We start from the raw sequence: 16581 nt of genomic DNA, 5'->3' as shown, positions 1-16581 counted from the left end.
GTCTCCTGCCTCCTAAATCAAATAAATAAATACAGCTCCCAGGACCATCCCAAGACATTTTGGTCCTTGAGATGTACTACAAAATGATGCCCCCCCATCCCCACCAAGGAAGAAGGGGTGAGTGAACATCTGCATCAAGAACAAGGGGGACAATAAAGATCTACATTGGGATCTGTTGCCCCTGTGGATTCTGCTGCCTGAGACGGTCGCCTCACCTTGTTTAATGTGTGGGTCGGCCCTGACAGGTCCCATGGTTCCCAAGCATCATTTTCTGCCCAGGAGCCCATAGTTTTCCTAGCAAGTGATTCTTCCCACCTGCCCTCCACATTTGCTTGGGGAATGAGAGAGAGATGGTCTATTCATCTAGGAAAGTATTTCTATACTGTTCTCTCATAAAATATCAGAGTGGCATACAGCAATATGAAAACTTTATGAACCATTGAAAGTGGTACAGAACAATCATTGGCTCCCAGTACGTTTCCGAGCACAATTCAAAGTGTTGGTGCTGACCTTTAAAGCCCTAAACGGCCTCGGTCCAGTATACCTGAAGGAGCGTCTCCACCCCCATCGTTCTGCCCGGACACTGAGGTCCAGCGCCGAGGGTCTTCTGGCGGTTCCCTCGCTACGAGAAGCCAAGTTACAGGGAACCAGGCAGAGGGCCTTCTCGGTAGTGGCACCCACCCTGTGGAATGCCCTCCCACCAGAGGTCAAAGAGAACAACAACTACCAGACCTTTAGAAGGCATCTCAAGGCAGCCCTGTTTAGGGAAGCTTTTAATGTTTGATTTCTGTATTTTAATGTTTTGTTGGAAGCCGCCCAGAGTGGCTGGGGGAACCCGGCCAGATGGGTGGGGTATAAATAATAATAATAATATATTATTATTATTATTATTATTATTATTATTATTATTATCATCATCATCATCATCATCATTAAAATGACCAGCTAAGGCTATTCATGAACATTTTTAACAACCCCATAGGTCTGTCTTGAAGAGTTCTGTGAAGGAAATGGGGCTCTCCAACAACTCTCGGCACCCTTAGCAAACCTCCTTTCCCAGGCTTCCTTGGGGGAAGCCATGGCTGTTTAAAATGTATAGGGCCGATGGAGCCCTATTGCCAACCCCAGCCCCCAAATGAGTTCAGTTAAGAAGGCCTAGCCTGCCCAACAAAATATTCCTCAAGCATACTGTTTGTCAACTTGGAATTTTATCTTTGAAAATGCAGTTGTTAAAAAACCATAAGCTAAATAAAATAAGGAGAAAGTGCATTACTGTTTGTAGAGCTTCTAGTTTAGGGTCATTTCGAGAAGCTGGCTTAATGTATTTCCTCTTTTCTCCTGAAAGAGATATAAACAAACAGCAGTTACAATTATACAGGCTAACTCACCCAGGCCCTGAAAACAACCGTCGCCATTTCATCACCAAATTGCCAATTCAAGCAAAAAAAGTCTAATCATTTGGACTTGTGAAGGAATCCCAGCACAGCAGAAGGCAAATTGTTAATATCACAAATTTGAAATTATAATTAAGGGAATAGTGATGTATGGAAGTGAGAGCTGGACTATAAAGAAGGCTGATCGCCGAAGAATTGATGCTTTTGAATTATGGTGCTGGAGGAGACTCTTGAGAGTCCCATGGACTGCAAGAAGATCAAACTTAAGCATTCTGAAGGAAATCAGCCCTGAGTGCTCACTGGAAGGACAGATCCTGAAGCTGAGGCTCCAATACTTTGGCCACCTCATGAGAAGAGAAGACTCCCTGGAAAAGACCCTGATGTTGGGAACGATGGAGGGCACTAGGAGAAGGGGACGACAGAGGACGAGATGGTTGGACAGTGTTCTCGAAGCTACGAACATGAGTTTGACCAAAATGCGGGAGGCAGTGGAAGACAGGAGTGCCTGGCGTGCTCTGGTCCATGGGGTCATGAAGAGTCGGACACGACTAAACGACTAAACAACAAATTAAGGGAATACAAAGTGACATAATCTTTTTTGAAGGGTGATAAAGGAGGCACTTCCTAAAATAATTCGTTAAAGGAAAGAACATAATAAAAATGATGCCACATTTGTTTGACTTAACGCTGTGATAAATTAACCTAACTGAGAATCTATCAATTACATTTGCATTTCCTAAACTGGAAATGGCAAGTGGTGGTGGAGACACAAACCTATCCTACAACAGACTGGATTAAGTCTAGAAATAATATTGAAGTAATGAATCTCTTTTGTACATTTGGTCACACTTTCTATGGCGCCTCTTAACAACATACCTTGCACAATGTCCTCCTCTTCTGAGAATGGATTGACTTGAAACTCTGGGAAAGCTTTGAGGAAGCTTGGCTCCATTGCTTTGTTTTCCTTCCCCTTGCAAACAGGAAGTCTGGGCTTACTTCCCCTAGAAACCATGGCAGAAAGATACAGGTGAGCAAGCCGTTCCCAGGTGAGAGCATCCACCTTGGAGCAGTTTGGTCATAGGCTCTACTTCCACAGGTACAGAAAAGAGCAATTCTAAAGCGGTGGCAATAATATCTATGTAACTGAAGCAAATGGGTTGATGGGACCTTACTTTGATGACATAAGACTCCAGACCCCAAGGTGTCTTTCGAAACATTTAGCTCCAGTAAAATGGGGCTCTACTGGGAATAACCGTTGACTATTCAGGGATTCAAATCAGCAGGGGGGAGGGGGGCAGCACTGCAAAATTGATGAAAGGCTTTCACACCAGGCTCACAAACCAAAACAAGCATAAATCCTGGCGAAAGCAAAGACTTTAAAAATGGACTTGACAATAAGAAAATAATTGGGAGGAACGAGGAAATTGACCATCTGGTATAAATTAAACCCTGAAATGCCTGATGAAAGCTAATATAAATAGGACAGGGAGATGTGGGAGGGGGAGACATGAAATCTACTTTTCTCTCTCTTTTTTTACAATAATGCTGCAACCCACACGACGACTTTCTCTTAACCTTTTGATATTAATACCAGCCACCTTTTGGAACCTCCAGTTTTGATTTAACTCAATATAAAAATGCTCATAAAAAGAAGTCCTAAGAGGAAATATAGAGAATGAGCTGCTGTCTAAACTCTGAATCCAGAGCTCAAGGCTCCCAGTTCAGAGCTCAGCGAACACAAAGAAATCTAGGACGCCTTCTTTCAACACTGCAGCTGGATGGGAAGGTGCTGGCATATCAGTAGCAGAGATGGATGGAGCGGTCAGCTTCCCTTGGTTTCCCATTTTTAGAAACTCTAGTTTGGACATTTCCTCATCAGTTTGCAAACATCCTTTTTAAAAGGATCTGAAGAAGTGTGCATGCACACGAAAGCTCATCCTATATAATAATGTCCATGTTGTCCCTGCGTCCAAGCTGTCCCGTGTGTCCCTGGGGTACTGCGCATGTCCCCCAGAGACACAGGGATTGGACGGAGGGACAACCAGGGACACAGGGATTGGACCCGTGCTCTCGGGACACAGGAAACAGCCAACTGCCGCTCCGCCAACCGCCGCTCCGAAGCCCAGTCTCATGCTGGAGGTGCGCGGTGAGGCGGCGGGGGAGAGAAGCGCTCCCCCCCCCCCGGCAGCCTTGCCGCACACCTCCGGCATGGGACGGCGCTTCCTCGGGGAACCCGAGGAAGCCGAAGCGGCAGCGGGCGCGGAGGGAGGCCCGCTTTGGCTTGGCAGCGGCGGGAAGAAGGGGAGGAATTCCTCCCCTTTTCCCCGCCGCCGCCAAGCCAGTCCCGGAGCCGAATTGCGGCGCGGCGGGGTTTTTCGCCGTTTGCCTCCCCCTCGAGGGAAGGCAAACGGCGAAAAGCCCCCGCTGCGGACTGGCTTGGCGGTGGCGGGAACATCCCGCCACCGCCAAGCCAGTCCCGGAGCCGAATTGCGGCGCGGCGGGGTTTTTCGCTGTTTGCCTCCCCCAGGGGAAGGCAAACGGCGAAAAGCCCCCGCTGCGGACTGGCTTGGCGGTGGCGGGAACATCCCGCCACCGCCAAGCCAGTCCCGGAGCCGAATTGCGGCGCGGCGGGGTTTTTCGCTGTTTGCCTCCCCCAGGGGAAGGCAAACGGCGAAAAACCCCCACTGCGGACTGGCTTGGCGGTGGCGGGAACATCCCGCCACCGCCAAGCCAGTCCCGGAGCCGAATTGCGGCGCGGCGAGGTTTTTCGCCGTTTGCCTCCCCCAGGGGAAGGCAAACGGCGAAAAGCCCCCGCTGCGGACTGGCTTGGCGGTGGCGGGAAGACCCGCCACCGCCAAGCCAGTCCCGGAGCCGAATTGCGGCGCGGCGGGGTTTTTCGCCGTTTGCCTCCCCCTCAGGGGAAGGCAAACGGCGAAAAGCCCCCGCTGCGAACTGGCTTGGTGGTGGCGGGAAGACCCGCCACCGCCAAGCCAGTCCCGGCAGGCCGCTTCCTCTAGCGCCCGTTTTTAAACGGGCTAAAATCCACTAGTACCAAAATAAAAACTTAGTTGGTCTTTAAGGTGCTGCTGGAAGGAATTATTTTTTATCCTTTTTTAAAAAATGCAAGTAATTTTCTCTAATATTTTCATAGGCTATTTTTGCTAATGTGTGCATTTAGGCACACTTTCCCCTAATGCACACTTCTGTACATATTTTTTTTGTTGGAGAGTGGCAGCAAAAATTCAGAGAAGAGTGGATTTCAATGGCTAGTTCTGTTTTGGCTCATGCATTGTTTTGGGAAGTGCAAATTAGGTAGGTCTGCATTAACATGAGAACCAAACCCATCCCTGTCACTCACGAAAACCTAAATAGGAATGTGCAGAGCAGTTGCTGCCTTTCAACCACACAGTAATTGGCTTTTTGCAGACTGCCCAGATGTGTGATCTGAGCACAGGAAGCTCAGTTTGAGATGTTTCCTCTGTAAGGTTCTAAGTATTTCACACTTCCCCTAACCTAAGTAGTGGGAAGTTACAGGGCAGCATTTTTACAAGGCCATTCTTTTTTTTTTTAGATAAGTACTGAAGACTTACTGTGAACTTTGTAAGAACCACCCTTTAGAAATGCCCAGGCTGAGCAGGTGAAGAGAAAGCAATGCTTGCTTCTCAGCAATCTTCTGTAGCCAGTTCGAAAAACTTTCTCCCCCCTCCCACAGTCGGATACTTTACAAACTGTTCTTTTCAGCTGTGCTGGACCTGGCAGACAGGTGTGGCTTCATGACATTTTTAAACTACCCTGATGGTGGATCCTTAACAACTAGAGTAACAAGTTGAATTTTAAACAAGATGAATTTTAACAAGGAGAAATGTAAAGTACTACACTTGGGCAAAAAAAAAAAATGAAAGGCACAAATACAGGATGGGAGACACCTGGCTTGAGAGCAGTACATGTGAAAAGGACCTAGGAGTCTTGGTAGACCACAAACTTGACACGAGTCAACAGTGTGATGCAGCAGCTAAAAAAGCCGATGCAATTCTGGGCTGCATCAATAGGAGTATAGAATCTAGATCAAGGGAAGTAATAGTACCACTGTATTCTGCTCTGGTCAGACCTCACCTGGAGTACTGTGTCCAGTTCTGGGCACCACAGTTCAAGAAGGATACTGACAAGCTGGAACGTGTCCAGAGGAGGGCAACCAAAATGGTCAAAGGCCTGGAAACGATGCCTTACGAGGAACGGCTTAGGGAGCTGGGTATGTTTAGCCTGGAGAAGAGAAGGTTAAGGGGTGATATGATAACCATGTTCAAATATATTAAAGGATGCCATATGGAGGAGGGTGAAAGGTTGTTTTCTGCTGCTCCAGAGAAGCAGACACGGAGCAATGGATTCAAACTACAAGAAAGAAGATTCTACCTAAACATTAGGAAGAACTTCCTGACAGTAAGAGCTGTTTGACAGTGGAATTTGCTGCCAAGAAGTGTGGTGGAGTCTCCTTCTTTGGAGGTCTTTAAGCAGAGGCTTGACAGCCATATGTCAAGAATGCTTTGATGGTGTTTCCTGCTTGGCAGGGGGTTGGACTGGATGGCCCTTGTGGTCTCTTCCAACTCTATGATTCTATGAACAACTGGAGAGGCAGTGAAGTACAGTGGGTAGATTTAGACTGGAGACACCTGAGTTCAAATCACCATTCATTCTCTCTCAACCCAGCCTCACAGGGCTGTGAAGATAAAGTGGGAGAATCACACATATGCTACTCTGAGGATTCAAATTGGGAAATAAAACAAATAAAGAGATATCTATAGTTCATCATCAACAAAAAGGCTGTGTAAGAACCTAGAAAGAGAGAGCCGTCCCTTTGACACAAAACAAGAGCAGATGCCATCCATAACATCACTTCTTCTTTTTTGGGGGGGGGTGGAATTTGCAGAATATTTTCAGTCAGTCACATTTTGTATAGCCAATGGCATTTGCAGAATATGACACTCTGAGCTGCACTTTCATTACTGAAATCAGAAAACTGATGAATTCTATAGCAAAGGCTGTTTCCCGTAGTTCTAACTGTTATCATTTTCCCTAGTGTTCGGTAGGAGTTTCTGAGTTAGTGCTTTATTAACTACAAACCCCAGAGAAATAGATCAAAACCACTTACTTTTGCAGATTCCACTGAGGAATGTGGACTCCCTCTTTTCTTTTCTGCTAAGGAAAAAGCAAAGAGAGACAAAAGACTCAGAAATTGTCCCAAAGGGGGGGGGTGCTCCATGGACATTTTAGGGGGAAAATATTAAAAACTCCTCCAGTATCCAAATCATAGCAACTTTTTTCAGACATGATGCGTCAAAGGAGCAAACCAGCTGAAAGCAACTTCCTTGTTTTGTTCTGTCCCCAAAATAAATTTGCAGCAACATTCGACGGCAAGGAGGCTGCATTTATACAGGAACACAGGAAGAGACTCAAGGAAATCTTTTGAAGCACCAACCTAATTTCCAAAGCAAGATCTTTGGAGAGCTGTGTTGAGGCAGGCAATCTGTTTCGACCTCAGTGGATCAGTTTTGCTTTCAGAATGCTGCCTTTGTGTGTCGCGCAACCAGGGAGAGGAAGTTGGTGTACATCCTTCCTATATAGGTGACATTTCAAAAACAAAACCACCATTCCTCACACATTAGCGCAACCTAAGCAACTATCTGACTCAATCCCTGGAAACTGCTGTCTCTAGTTAGCTTTTGAGAACAATTGTGAGGCTGCTTCTTCTTTTTAGAATAAGTGCTTATAAGTACCAAGTACATATTCTGCAATAACTAAAAACACTTTCTGTAAATTCAGCCAGAGCTAATGTGAGATGAAACAAAGCTCTTCCTTTTTAAAAGAGTGCTACTGTCATTTTGCCAACACACCCCCATTTCAGAAGAAAGCAAAGGGCAGACTAGAATGGAATATATGAATGCAACAAACAGAAAACAACAGTGAACTGTCAACAATGTGTTGTTGCAGCAGGTGGGGGGGGGAGGAGAGGGGGGGCAGGAGATGCATAGACAAAAAGATACCATTTTCAGCTATGGGAATATTGGCGGATGAACATTCCTACTATTCAGAAACGTTATAATTGCTTCATGTGGCCCAAACAAAAAATTGAGTGGATCTGGATTAAACATGCACGTTACAATGGGGTCAATAATGCTGGTGTGTGCAATTGACATATTTAAAAAAGAATGTTTGGTCTCCTGTAGGCACAGCATTGTATCTAATGCTGTGTGAGCAAAATTCTGCTTGTGCAACAGGCTTTTCCCTTCTCCTTCTCTACCTAATAATAATAATAATAATAATAATAATATTGGGCAGCTTCCAACAGAAAAATAAAACACAATAATCTATTAAACATTAAAAGCCTCCCTGAACAGGGCTGCCTTCAGATGTCTTCTAAAAGTCTGGTAGTTGTTTTCCTCTTTGACATCTGTTGGGAGGGCGTTCCACAGGGCAGGCGCCACCACCGAGAAGGCCCTCTGCCTAGTTCCCTGCAACTTGGCTTCTCGCAATGAGGGAACCGCCAGAAGGCCCTCAGTGCTGGACCTCAGTGTCCGGGCAGAATGAGGGAGGTGGGGACGCTCCTTCAGGTATACTGGACCGAGGCCATTTAGGGCTTTAAGGGTCAGCACCAACACTTTGAATTGTGCTCGGAAACGTACTGGGAGCCAATGTAGATCTTTCAAGACCGGTGTTATGTGGTCTCGGTGGCCACTCCCAGTCACCAGTCTAGCTGCCGCATTCTGGATTAGTTGTAGTTTCCAAGTCACCTTCAAGGGTAGCCCCACGTAGAGTGCATTGCAGTAGTCCAAGCGGGAGATAACTAGAGCATGCACCACTCTTGCTAGACAGTCTACAGGCAGGTAGGGTCTCAGCCTGCGTACCAGATGGAGCTGATAGAAAGCTGCCCTGGACACAGAATTGACCTGCACCTCCATGGACAGCTGTGAGTCCTAAAATGACTCCCAGGCTGCGCACCTGGTCCTTCAGGGGCACAGTTACCCCATTCAGAACCAGGGAATCCTCCACACCTGCCCACCTCCTGTCCCCCACGAACAGTACTTCTGTCTTGTCAGGATTCAACCTCAATCTGTTAGCCACCATCCATCCTCCAACCGCCTCCAGGCACTCACACACACACACACCCAAAAAATCTGCTCCAGAGGGTAGAGGAGGGGCATGTTCTGCTGTGCCAGCAGTAATCTCCTTCCAGGGGCGCCAACTCCAGGGGCCCCCAGGGGCTCGTGCACCCAAAAAAGTTTTGCTGTGGGTGCCCAGCCTCCGCCCTCCTGCTGCCACGTGTCCTCAGCTGCCGCCTTACCTCTGGCACTCCAGCACCATGGGCGTGACTGAGCCAGGGCCTGCGCCTCCACCATGGGGCCTCTGTTGGGGTCTGATGCGGCCCCAGCGGCCCCAACAGAGGCCCTGCCGCCCAGGCCCCCACCTAGTTGATGCCGGAGTGCTCATGCGCCCCATGCTGCACCACCATGATGTCACATCGTGCCTCAATGTCATGACATTGCAGTGTGGCGAGCGTGAGCTGGGTGGGCACCCACAGTCTGGGGCCCCAGTCGGCACTTCTGTCTCCTGCGCAAGCAGAACAGCAATGTTAGATGCATCGAGGGTCTCCCACACTGAATGGTTGTGCTAGCATTGAATTTATATACCATTGAATTTATATACCGCCCTTAGCCGGGGCCCTAGGTCACCTGCCTCACCCCTTGGAAACTTACCTGGCTAGGGGGCAGCAGAGGAGGGCAAGCAAAGTGACTGCAGCATAGAATTACATTGGGATCCACAGGTAGCATAGAATAGATAGCAGGTGCAGCTGCTTCACTCTGGTCAGCGCTCTGGGACCTGCCTTCACCCCCCCCCCCATCACACCACCTGCTGACAGGGGACCAGGTGGTGAGAAATGATTTTGGTGTCCTTTGGAAAAGCACAGCAAGTTGTGCGCTTCTTAGGTTGTGGGTATCTTGTTCCTTGCCTGGGATAAGAACTTATGATAATTGGTTGTTATTTTGTATGTACTGCTTAAACACTAGGTTTAGGTTAGGGTGGGCTATTAGGTAAAGGTAAAGGTAAAGGGACCCCTGACCATTAGGTCCAGTCGTGACCGACTTTGGGGTTGCGCGCTCATCTCGCATTATTGGCCGAGGGAGCCGGCGTACAGTTTCCGGGTCATGTGGCCAGCATAACAAAGCCACTTCTAGTGAACCAGAGCAGCACACGGAAACGTCGTTTACCTTCCCGATGTTTATGTACTTGCACTTTGACGTGCTTTCAAACTGCTAGGTTGGCAGGAGCTGGGACCAAGCAACGGGAGCTCACCCCGTCACAGGGATTCGAACCGCCAACCTTCTGATCGGCAAGCCCTAGACTCTGTGGTTTAACCCACAGCGCCACCTGGGTCCCTATTTTATTATGTATTTTATTATGTATTATGTACATTTTATTATGTATATGTGCATTATTATGTTTGAAAGAATTCAATTTTTAAAAGTGAAAAAGAAGAAAGAAATTATACCACAACTGTTTCCACTGTACTTTCTGGTAGTGTCTCACTACATCTTGCTAGAGGTTGCCTTAAATATTTGGTGCAGGCTAAATTCACCACTGCAAATATTGAAATTGTATTTTTAACCATAATGTGACATCCCCTAATAATAATAATAATAATAATAATAATAATAATAATAATAATTTTATTTATACCGGGCTCAAGACCGGGCTCAGGGCGGCTAACAGCAAAAATATCAACACAAGTATAAAAGAAACAATTCAATTAAAATGCAGATTAATACAATATTAAAATTCATTTTTAAAATTAGAAATCTACAAGTAAGATAAAACCATTATAAGATAAAACCTTAGGGGAGGGTAACCCCGGAGTCAGACTGCATCAGTCCAAAGGCCAAGCGGAACAGCTTTGTCTTGCAGGCCCTACGAAAAGATGACAAATCCCGCAGGGCCCTAGTCTCCTGAGACAGAGCGTTCCACCAATACTGAAAAGGCCCTGGCCCTGGGAGAGGCCAATCTAGCCACCTTATGGCTCGGGATCTCCAGAGTATTATTGTTTGTGGACCTTAAGGTCCTCTGCGGGGCATACCAGGAGAGGCGGTCCCGTAGGTACGAGGGTCCTAAGCCGCATAAGGCTTTAAAGGTCAAAACCAACACCTTAAACCTGATCCTGTACTCCAGTGCTCCCCAACCTTTTTATCACCGCGGACCAGTCAACGTTTGATAATTTTACTGTGGCCCGCTGAGGGGGGGGGGCGTTTATTGTTTATATTTTATTTAGATTGTTTTGATTTAATAATTTTAATTTAATTGTATTTAATGATCCTTAGGCGGCCCGGTACCAATTGATCCACGGACCGCTACCGGTCCGTGGCCCGGGGGCTGAAGACCACTGCTGTACTCCACCGGGAGCCAGTGCAGCTGGTAAAGCACTGGATGAATGTGATCCTGCGGCTGGGACCCCGTAAGGCAGGCATGTCAAACCTGCGGCCCTCCAGATGTTTGGGACTACAATTCCCATTTTCCCCAACCACTGGTCCTGCTAGCTAGGGATCATGGGAGTTGTAGGCCAAAACATCTGGAGGGCCGCAGGTTTGACATGCCTGCCGTAAGGAGTCTCGTTGCGGCATTCTGCACCCGCTGGAGTTTCTGGGTCAGTTTCAAGGGCAGCCCTGCATAGAGCGAGTTACAATAATCAAGCCTAGAGGTGACCATCGCATGGATCACTGTGGCCAGGTCAGGTTGAGAAAGGCAGGGGACCAACTGCTTAATGCGGCGGAGATGGAAAAATGCCACCACGTATATTGAAGAAAAGGGACAAATATAAATTCATAACAACGGCACTGAGGAATAAGAAGATATTGTTTAAATGGGAATTCCCGGAAGGACTATCGTTCACCTATAAAGAAAGGAGACGCTACTTTAAATCAGTAGAAGATACGAAGAGCTTTTGGAGAAAATACTGGAAGAACTCGGTGGAGAAAAGCAACCGGAATAAGAACGACAATCGATATCCTCAAGTAGCAGATAAATAAAACTGAAAACCAGACTCTAGGAGGTGTTGAAACACCTCTCCGGTTCCAGACACCCTGTGCCATACCCAACTTTTTGGTGTGTTTGTTTTGTCTTTGTCTTGTTTTGTATGGTTCGGTCTGTTTTGTTTCGCCTGTCTTGTTTTGTTTTTTCCCCTTCTCCCTTTCTTTCCCCTTCTTTTTTTTTATTTTTATTTTTTTACCTAGTCTTTGTTTTGCCTTGTTTCCTTTTTTAGGTCAAGTTGTTTTGACTGACTCTCATTCTTGCTTGGCCTTTTACCCTTGTTTCTTGTTTATCGGTTGGTCTGTCTGTCTGTTTGTTTGTTTATTTGTGGCTTTCTGATCTGCCCTTTGAAATCTGCAGGGGGTACCCGAAGTTGAAGAACACTACGCTAGAATTAGATTTTATTAACATAATAAAGGTACTGTACAATGATGAAGTGTATATCGTGGAATGTGAACGGGATGAATGGGAAATTTAAAAGAAACAAAATAGAACATCTGCTGAAGAAGAAAAAGTGGGATATTGTGTGTTTGCAAGAAACGCATATATGTAAAAACCATGTAAGAGTATTACAAAATAATAGACTGGGGATAGAATTTGTGGCAGCGGGCAGGGAAAAAAAGAGAGGGGTGGTATTATATATCAACCCAACCCTAAGACTGCGGATGCTATTTAATGATGAAGAAGGTAGAATAATAGGAGTAGAAATTTGTACAAAGATGGGAAATGTGGTTGTAATAGGGATCTATGCCCCAAATAATAGAAAAGATGAATTCTATAAAAATCTTGAAGAAATGATGTGGGACTACATGGGGGAGAACATGATATTGATGGGAGACATGAACGGGGTAACCTCCATGGATTTAGATAAAACGCCAAAAGATAGAAATAATAATTCGGGCAGGTTGCCTCTTTCCTTTTTTCAACTTGTCGAAGATTTCGAACTATATGACACCTGGAGAACCAAAAATCCTACGGCAATAGATATTACACATTATTCTGATGCAAAGAAATCTGGGGGAAGAATAGACTCAATATGGATAACAAAAAAATTAATGTTAAATCTAGAAAAAGCAGATACAAAATAGATCTATTTCAGACCACAATCCGGTATCAATTCAACTGGATTTCGGACGAAAGACAAGAGGAAGGTGGAGATTAAATGACGAGATTTGGAGGGATGAGCAGAGGGTAATGAAAGCAAAAGAAATATTAAAAGAATTTTTTGAAATAAATGAAAAACAGGATACAGATAAGAAGATAATCTGGGAGGCAAGTAAAGCCTATATGAGAGGTTTTAGTATTCAACAAATGAAAAGGGTAAAAAAAGAGAAAGAGAAAAATATAATGGAAATGAACAAACAAATAAGAGAGAAAGAAAAAGACTTAATAAAAGACCCTGGGAATGATGAATTAAGACAACATATCAAGAGATTGCAAAACCACCTCACAGAAATAATAAGTAAAGAAGTCCAAAATAAAATATTGTGGACAAAACAAAGGTATTTCGAACAGGCCAACAAGCCTGGGAGAATGCTTGCGTGGCTAGTTAAAGAAAAAGAAAAGGATAAGATAATTAACAAAATAGAGGTTGAAGACAAAGAAATAACGGATTCACAACAAATTAAGGAAAGTTTTATAAACTACTATAAGAGGCTTTACAAAGAGGAAGGAAAAGATGAGACAGAAACCCAGAACTATCTGACCCAAAATAAATTACCAGAAATAAATGCAGTGGAATATCAATATTTAAATGCAGAAATACAAGAGGAGGAAATTAAACAAATTATAAAGAAAATGGTAGAAGGAAAGTCGCCGGGACCCGACGGGATTTCGGTAAAATACTACAAGGTACTAGAAGACCTGGTAATCCCGAGATTAAAAGAAATAATGAACGAAATCTTAGAAAAAGGTACAATACCGAGGTCCTGGCAGGAGGCTTTGATAACATTGATACCCAAAGGAGACTCGAATTTGAAATTAATTAAGAACTATAGACCGATATCCTTACTCAATATAGACTATAAAATATTTACTGGGATATTAGCAAACCGACTAAAAAAGGTATTAAACAGAATAATTGAAAAGGACCAAGCGGGTTTCCTCCCCGGGAGACAGATAAAAGATAACACCAGGGTCATTATAGATCTGATAGAATATTTGGATTTAAACCCTAGCCTAGAAACAGCAATGTTACTAGTAGACGCGGAAAAGGCGTTTGATTGCGTATCATGGAATTTTATGATAAGAACCTGTGAAAAGTTAGAACTGGGTCCCAAATTTTTAAATGGAATTAAAGCAATTTACAGAGATCAGAGGGCAAAACTGATTATAAACAACGAAATTACAGAAGAATTTAGTATAGGGAGAGGCACAAGACAGGGCTGCCCCTTGTCTCCCCTATTGTTTATCACAATTTTGGAGACCCTCTTGGTGGCAATCAGGAAGAACAGAACAATAAAAGGAATAAAGTTGGGAACTTATTGTTTTAAAGCCAAAGCCTTTGCTGACGATTTGATTATAATGACTGAGAACCCGGAGGAAGGAATTGTGGAAGGGTTAAATGAGATGGAGAGATTTGGTAAAGTGTCGGGCTTTAGATTAAATAAAGACAAATCGAAAATGTTAACAAAAAACATGAGAGGAAAAGATATAGAGAAATTGGAAAAGATAACTGGGATAAAAATAGAAAACAAAGTTAAATATTTAGGCATTCAGATAACAAACAAAAATACAAATTTATTAAAAGATAATTATATTGAGACATGGAAAGAGGTGAGGAAAAAAATGACAAAATGGAAACATATGAATCTATCTATTTGGGGCAGAGTATCCATGAGCAAAATGGTAATTCTACCGAAAGTTTTATTTTTATTCCAAAACATCCCGATTATAATTGGGAATAAATATCTAAAAGAGTGGCAAAAAGACCTGACGAATTTCATCTGGCAGGGGAGAAAGGCGAGGATGAAATCGGAGATACTAACAAACTCAAGAGAAACTGGAGGATTTGCTCTACCGGATTTGACAAAATATTACGAGGCAGCCTGCTAGACCTGGATAAAAGATTGGTTGACGTTAGAAAAATCTGATATCTTGGAGCTAGAGGGCGTAAACAAAATCTTTGGGTGGCATGGGTATTTGTTATATGATAAAGGAAAGAAAAACAAAGAATTCCAAAATCACATTATAAGAAGGGCCCTATGGGAGGTGTGGAATAGAACAAAAGAAAAAATCATAGACAGAACCCCCTGGTGGGCCTCACCAGTGGAAGCCAATGCCACACTAAGATGCTATAAGAAAGAAGTCTGGCCCACTTACAGAGAAATCACTGAGATAGTAAACGGAGATATTAAGCTTAAAGGATATGAAGAACTTAAAACAAAAGGAATAGCATGGCTTGAATACTTCCAGCTGAAAGCAACGTTTGAAAAAGATTCTAGAACTAGGGGATTTGGAGAAACAAAAACGAGATTTGAGAAAGAAATCCTTAAAAGTAAAGAAAAAATCCTCTCGAAAATGTATAGATTGTTAAATGAACAGGAAAGGGAGCAGGGAGTAAAAAATAAATATACAGTGGTACCTCGGTTTATGAACACAATTGGTTCCGGAAGTCTGTTCATAAACTGAAGCGTTCATAAACTGAAGCGAACTTTCCCATTGAAAGTAATGGAAAGTGGATTAATCCGTTCCAGACGGTCCGTGGAGTAACCGTTCATAAACTGAAGCGAACTTTTCCATTGAAAGTAATGCAAAGTGGATTAATCCGTTCCAGACGGGTCCGCGAAGTACTTAAACTGAAGCATTCATAAACTGAAACATGGGTGTAATTGGTTCCAGAAGTCTGTTCATAAACTGAAGCGTTCATAAACTGAAGCGAACTTTCCCATTAAAAGTAATGGAAAGTGAATTAATCCGTTCCAGATGGGTCCACGGCGTTCATAAACCGAAAATTCATAAACCGAGGTGTTCATAAACCGAGGTTCCACTGTATTGTAAAATGGGAGCAAGATCTAGGATACCCTATAGAATATGAAAGGTGGAAAGAATTCTGGGAAAAGCAAATCAACTTTACAGCTTGTTATACATTGAAAGAGAATTTCATGAAAATACATTATAGGTGGTACATGACCCCGGCCAAAATAGGAAAAATAAATAAAAACAACAACAACAAATGTTGGAAATGTCAGCAGGCCGTTGGAACGATGTTCCATATGTGGTGGTCATGCCCTAAAATTAAATTATTTTGGGAGATGATCCACCGAGAAACCCAAAAATTAATTAAAACCTCATATGGGAAAAAAGCGGAAGCATATCTATTAGGTATTCTAAACAGAGATATTCCCCGAGATAAGGTAGATATATATCTATACGCAACAACAGCGGCAAGGACGCTTATTGCAAAAACCTGGAAGGAACCAAGAACACCAACAAGAAGTGAATGGGTCGACAAACTTTGTGAATACCTAGAACTAGCAAAGTTAACAGATTTGATACGGAATAAATCTAAAGACAAGATCAGAAAACAGTGGGAGTGCCTCAATGATTATTTAAGGAATATGGGAGTGGGGAACAGAACATGGCTGTGTTTAGACTAACTATACAGGATTGTTTATAAGAAGTTTAGAGTGTTTAGTTTTTTTCTTTTTTTTCCTTATAGTACTTGTGATAAGATGTTAACGACTTGGGGTATGGGATCGGGATCAAGTACGAAGGTTAATGAGACTATGTGTGGTAACTAGAGGACAGTATAAGAAATATTGAAGTGTAAACTCCTGTGTATAGCGCGGTGGAAGTGCTAGAAGATGAAATGTATTTAGTTGAGAGATGACTGTTGAATCAGTCTGAATTGCCTTTCCTTTCTCCTTTTTCTTTTTATTCTTTGTTCTTCTTTCCTACTTTTCTCACGACCTTTTCTCTCCTTTTTCTCTTTTCTCTCCTCTTTCCTTTCTTTCTGCCTTTTTTCTCTTTCCTCTTCTCTCTCTTTCTTTTTTGTTCTTTAACCTTTTCTTGTATTTCCCTTTCCTGGGATACTTTTATAAACCTTTTCTATTAATACCAAAAAGATATCTCAGGTGAAGCTTCAGTGGCTGTCCAGCCTGTCTACTGCTCTTTT

General features: G+C 43.8%; 1 protein-coding gene across 4 annotated transcripts in view; it reads right to left on the bottom strand.

The window, feature by feature from the left end:
* The window catches only part of PARVG (parvin gamma), a 31896-nt gene extending 24924 nt beyond the window's left edge, over positions 1-6972 (bottom strand). The window contains exons 1-4 of one of the 4 annotated variants that reach the window (XM_035138574.3): positions 6868-6972; positions 6541-6584; positions 2271-2395; positions 1274-1338 (exon numbers count right to left, since the gene is read on the bottom strand). In XM_035138574.3, the coding sequence (XP_034994465.2) occupies positions 1274-1338; positions 2271-2346 (141 nt within the window). In that variant the 5' untranslated portion in view covers positions 2347-2395; positions 6541-6584; positions 6868-6972. Of the gene's footprint in view, positions 1-1273; positions 1339-2270; positions 2396-6540; positions 6588-6867 lie in introns of all 4 variants that reach the window. The other 3 variants (XM_035138573.3, XM_035138575.3, XM_088669923.1) reach the window with 3 other exon arrangements.
* Between the last annotated feature and the right edge of the window lie 9609 nt (positions 6973-16581).

This window comes from Zootoca vivipara, chromosome 5, assembly GCF_965207765.1.
Source record: "Zootoca vivipara chromosome 5, rZooViv2.hap1.1, whole genome shotgun sequence".
In the NCBI taxonomy this organism is placed as follows: domain Eukaryota; kingdom Metazoa; phylum Chordata; class Lepidosauria; order Squamata; family Lacertidae; genus Zootoca; species Zootoca vivipara.
Note: the sequence above shows the minus strand (reverse complement) of the source record. Positions and strands in the feature narration are given on the sequence as shown.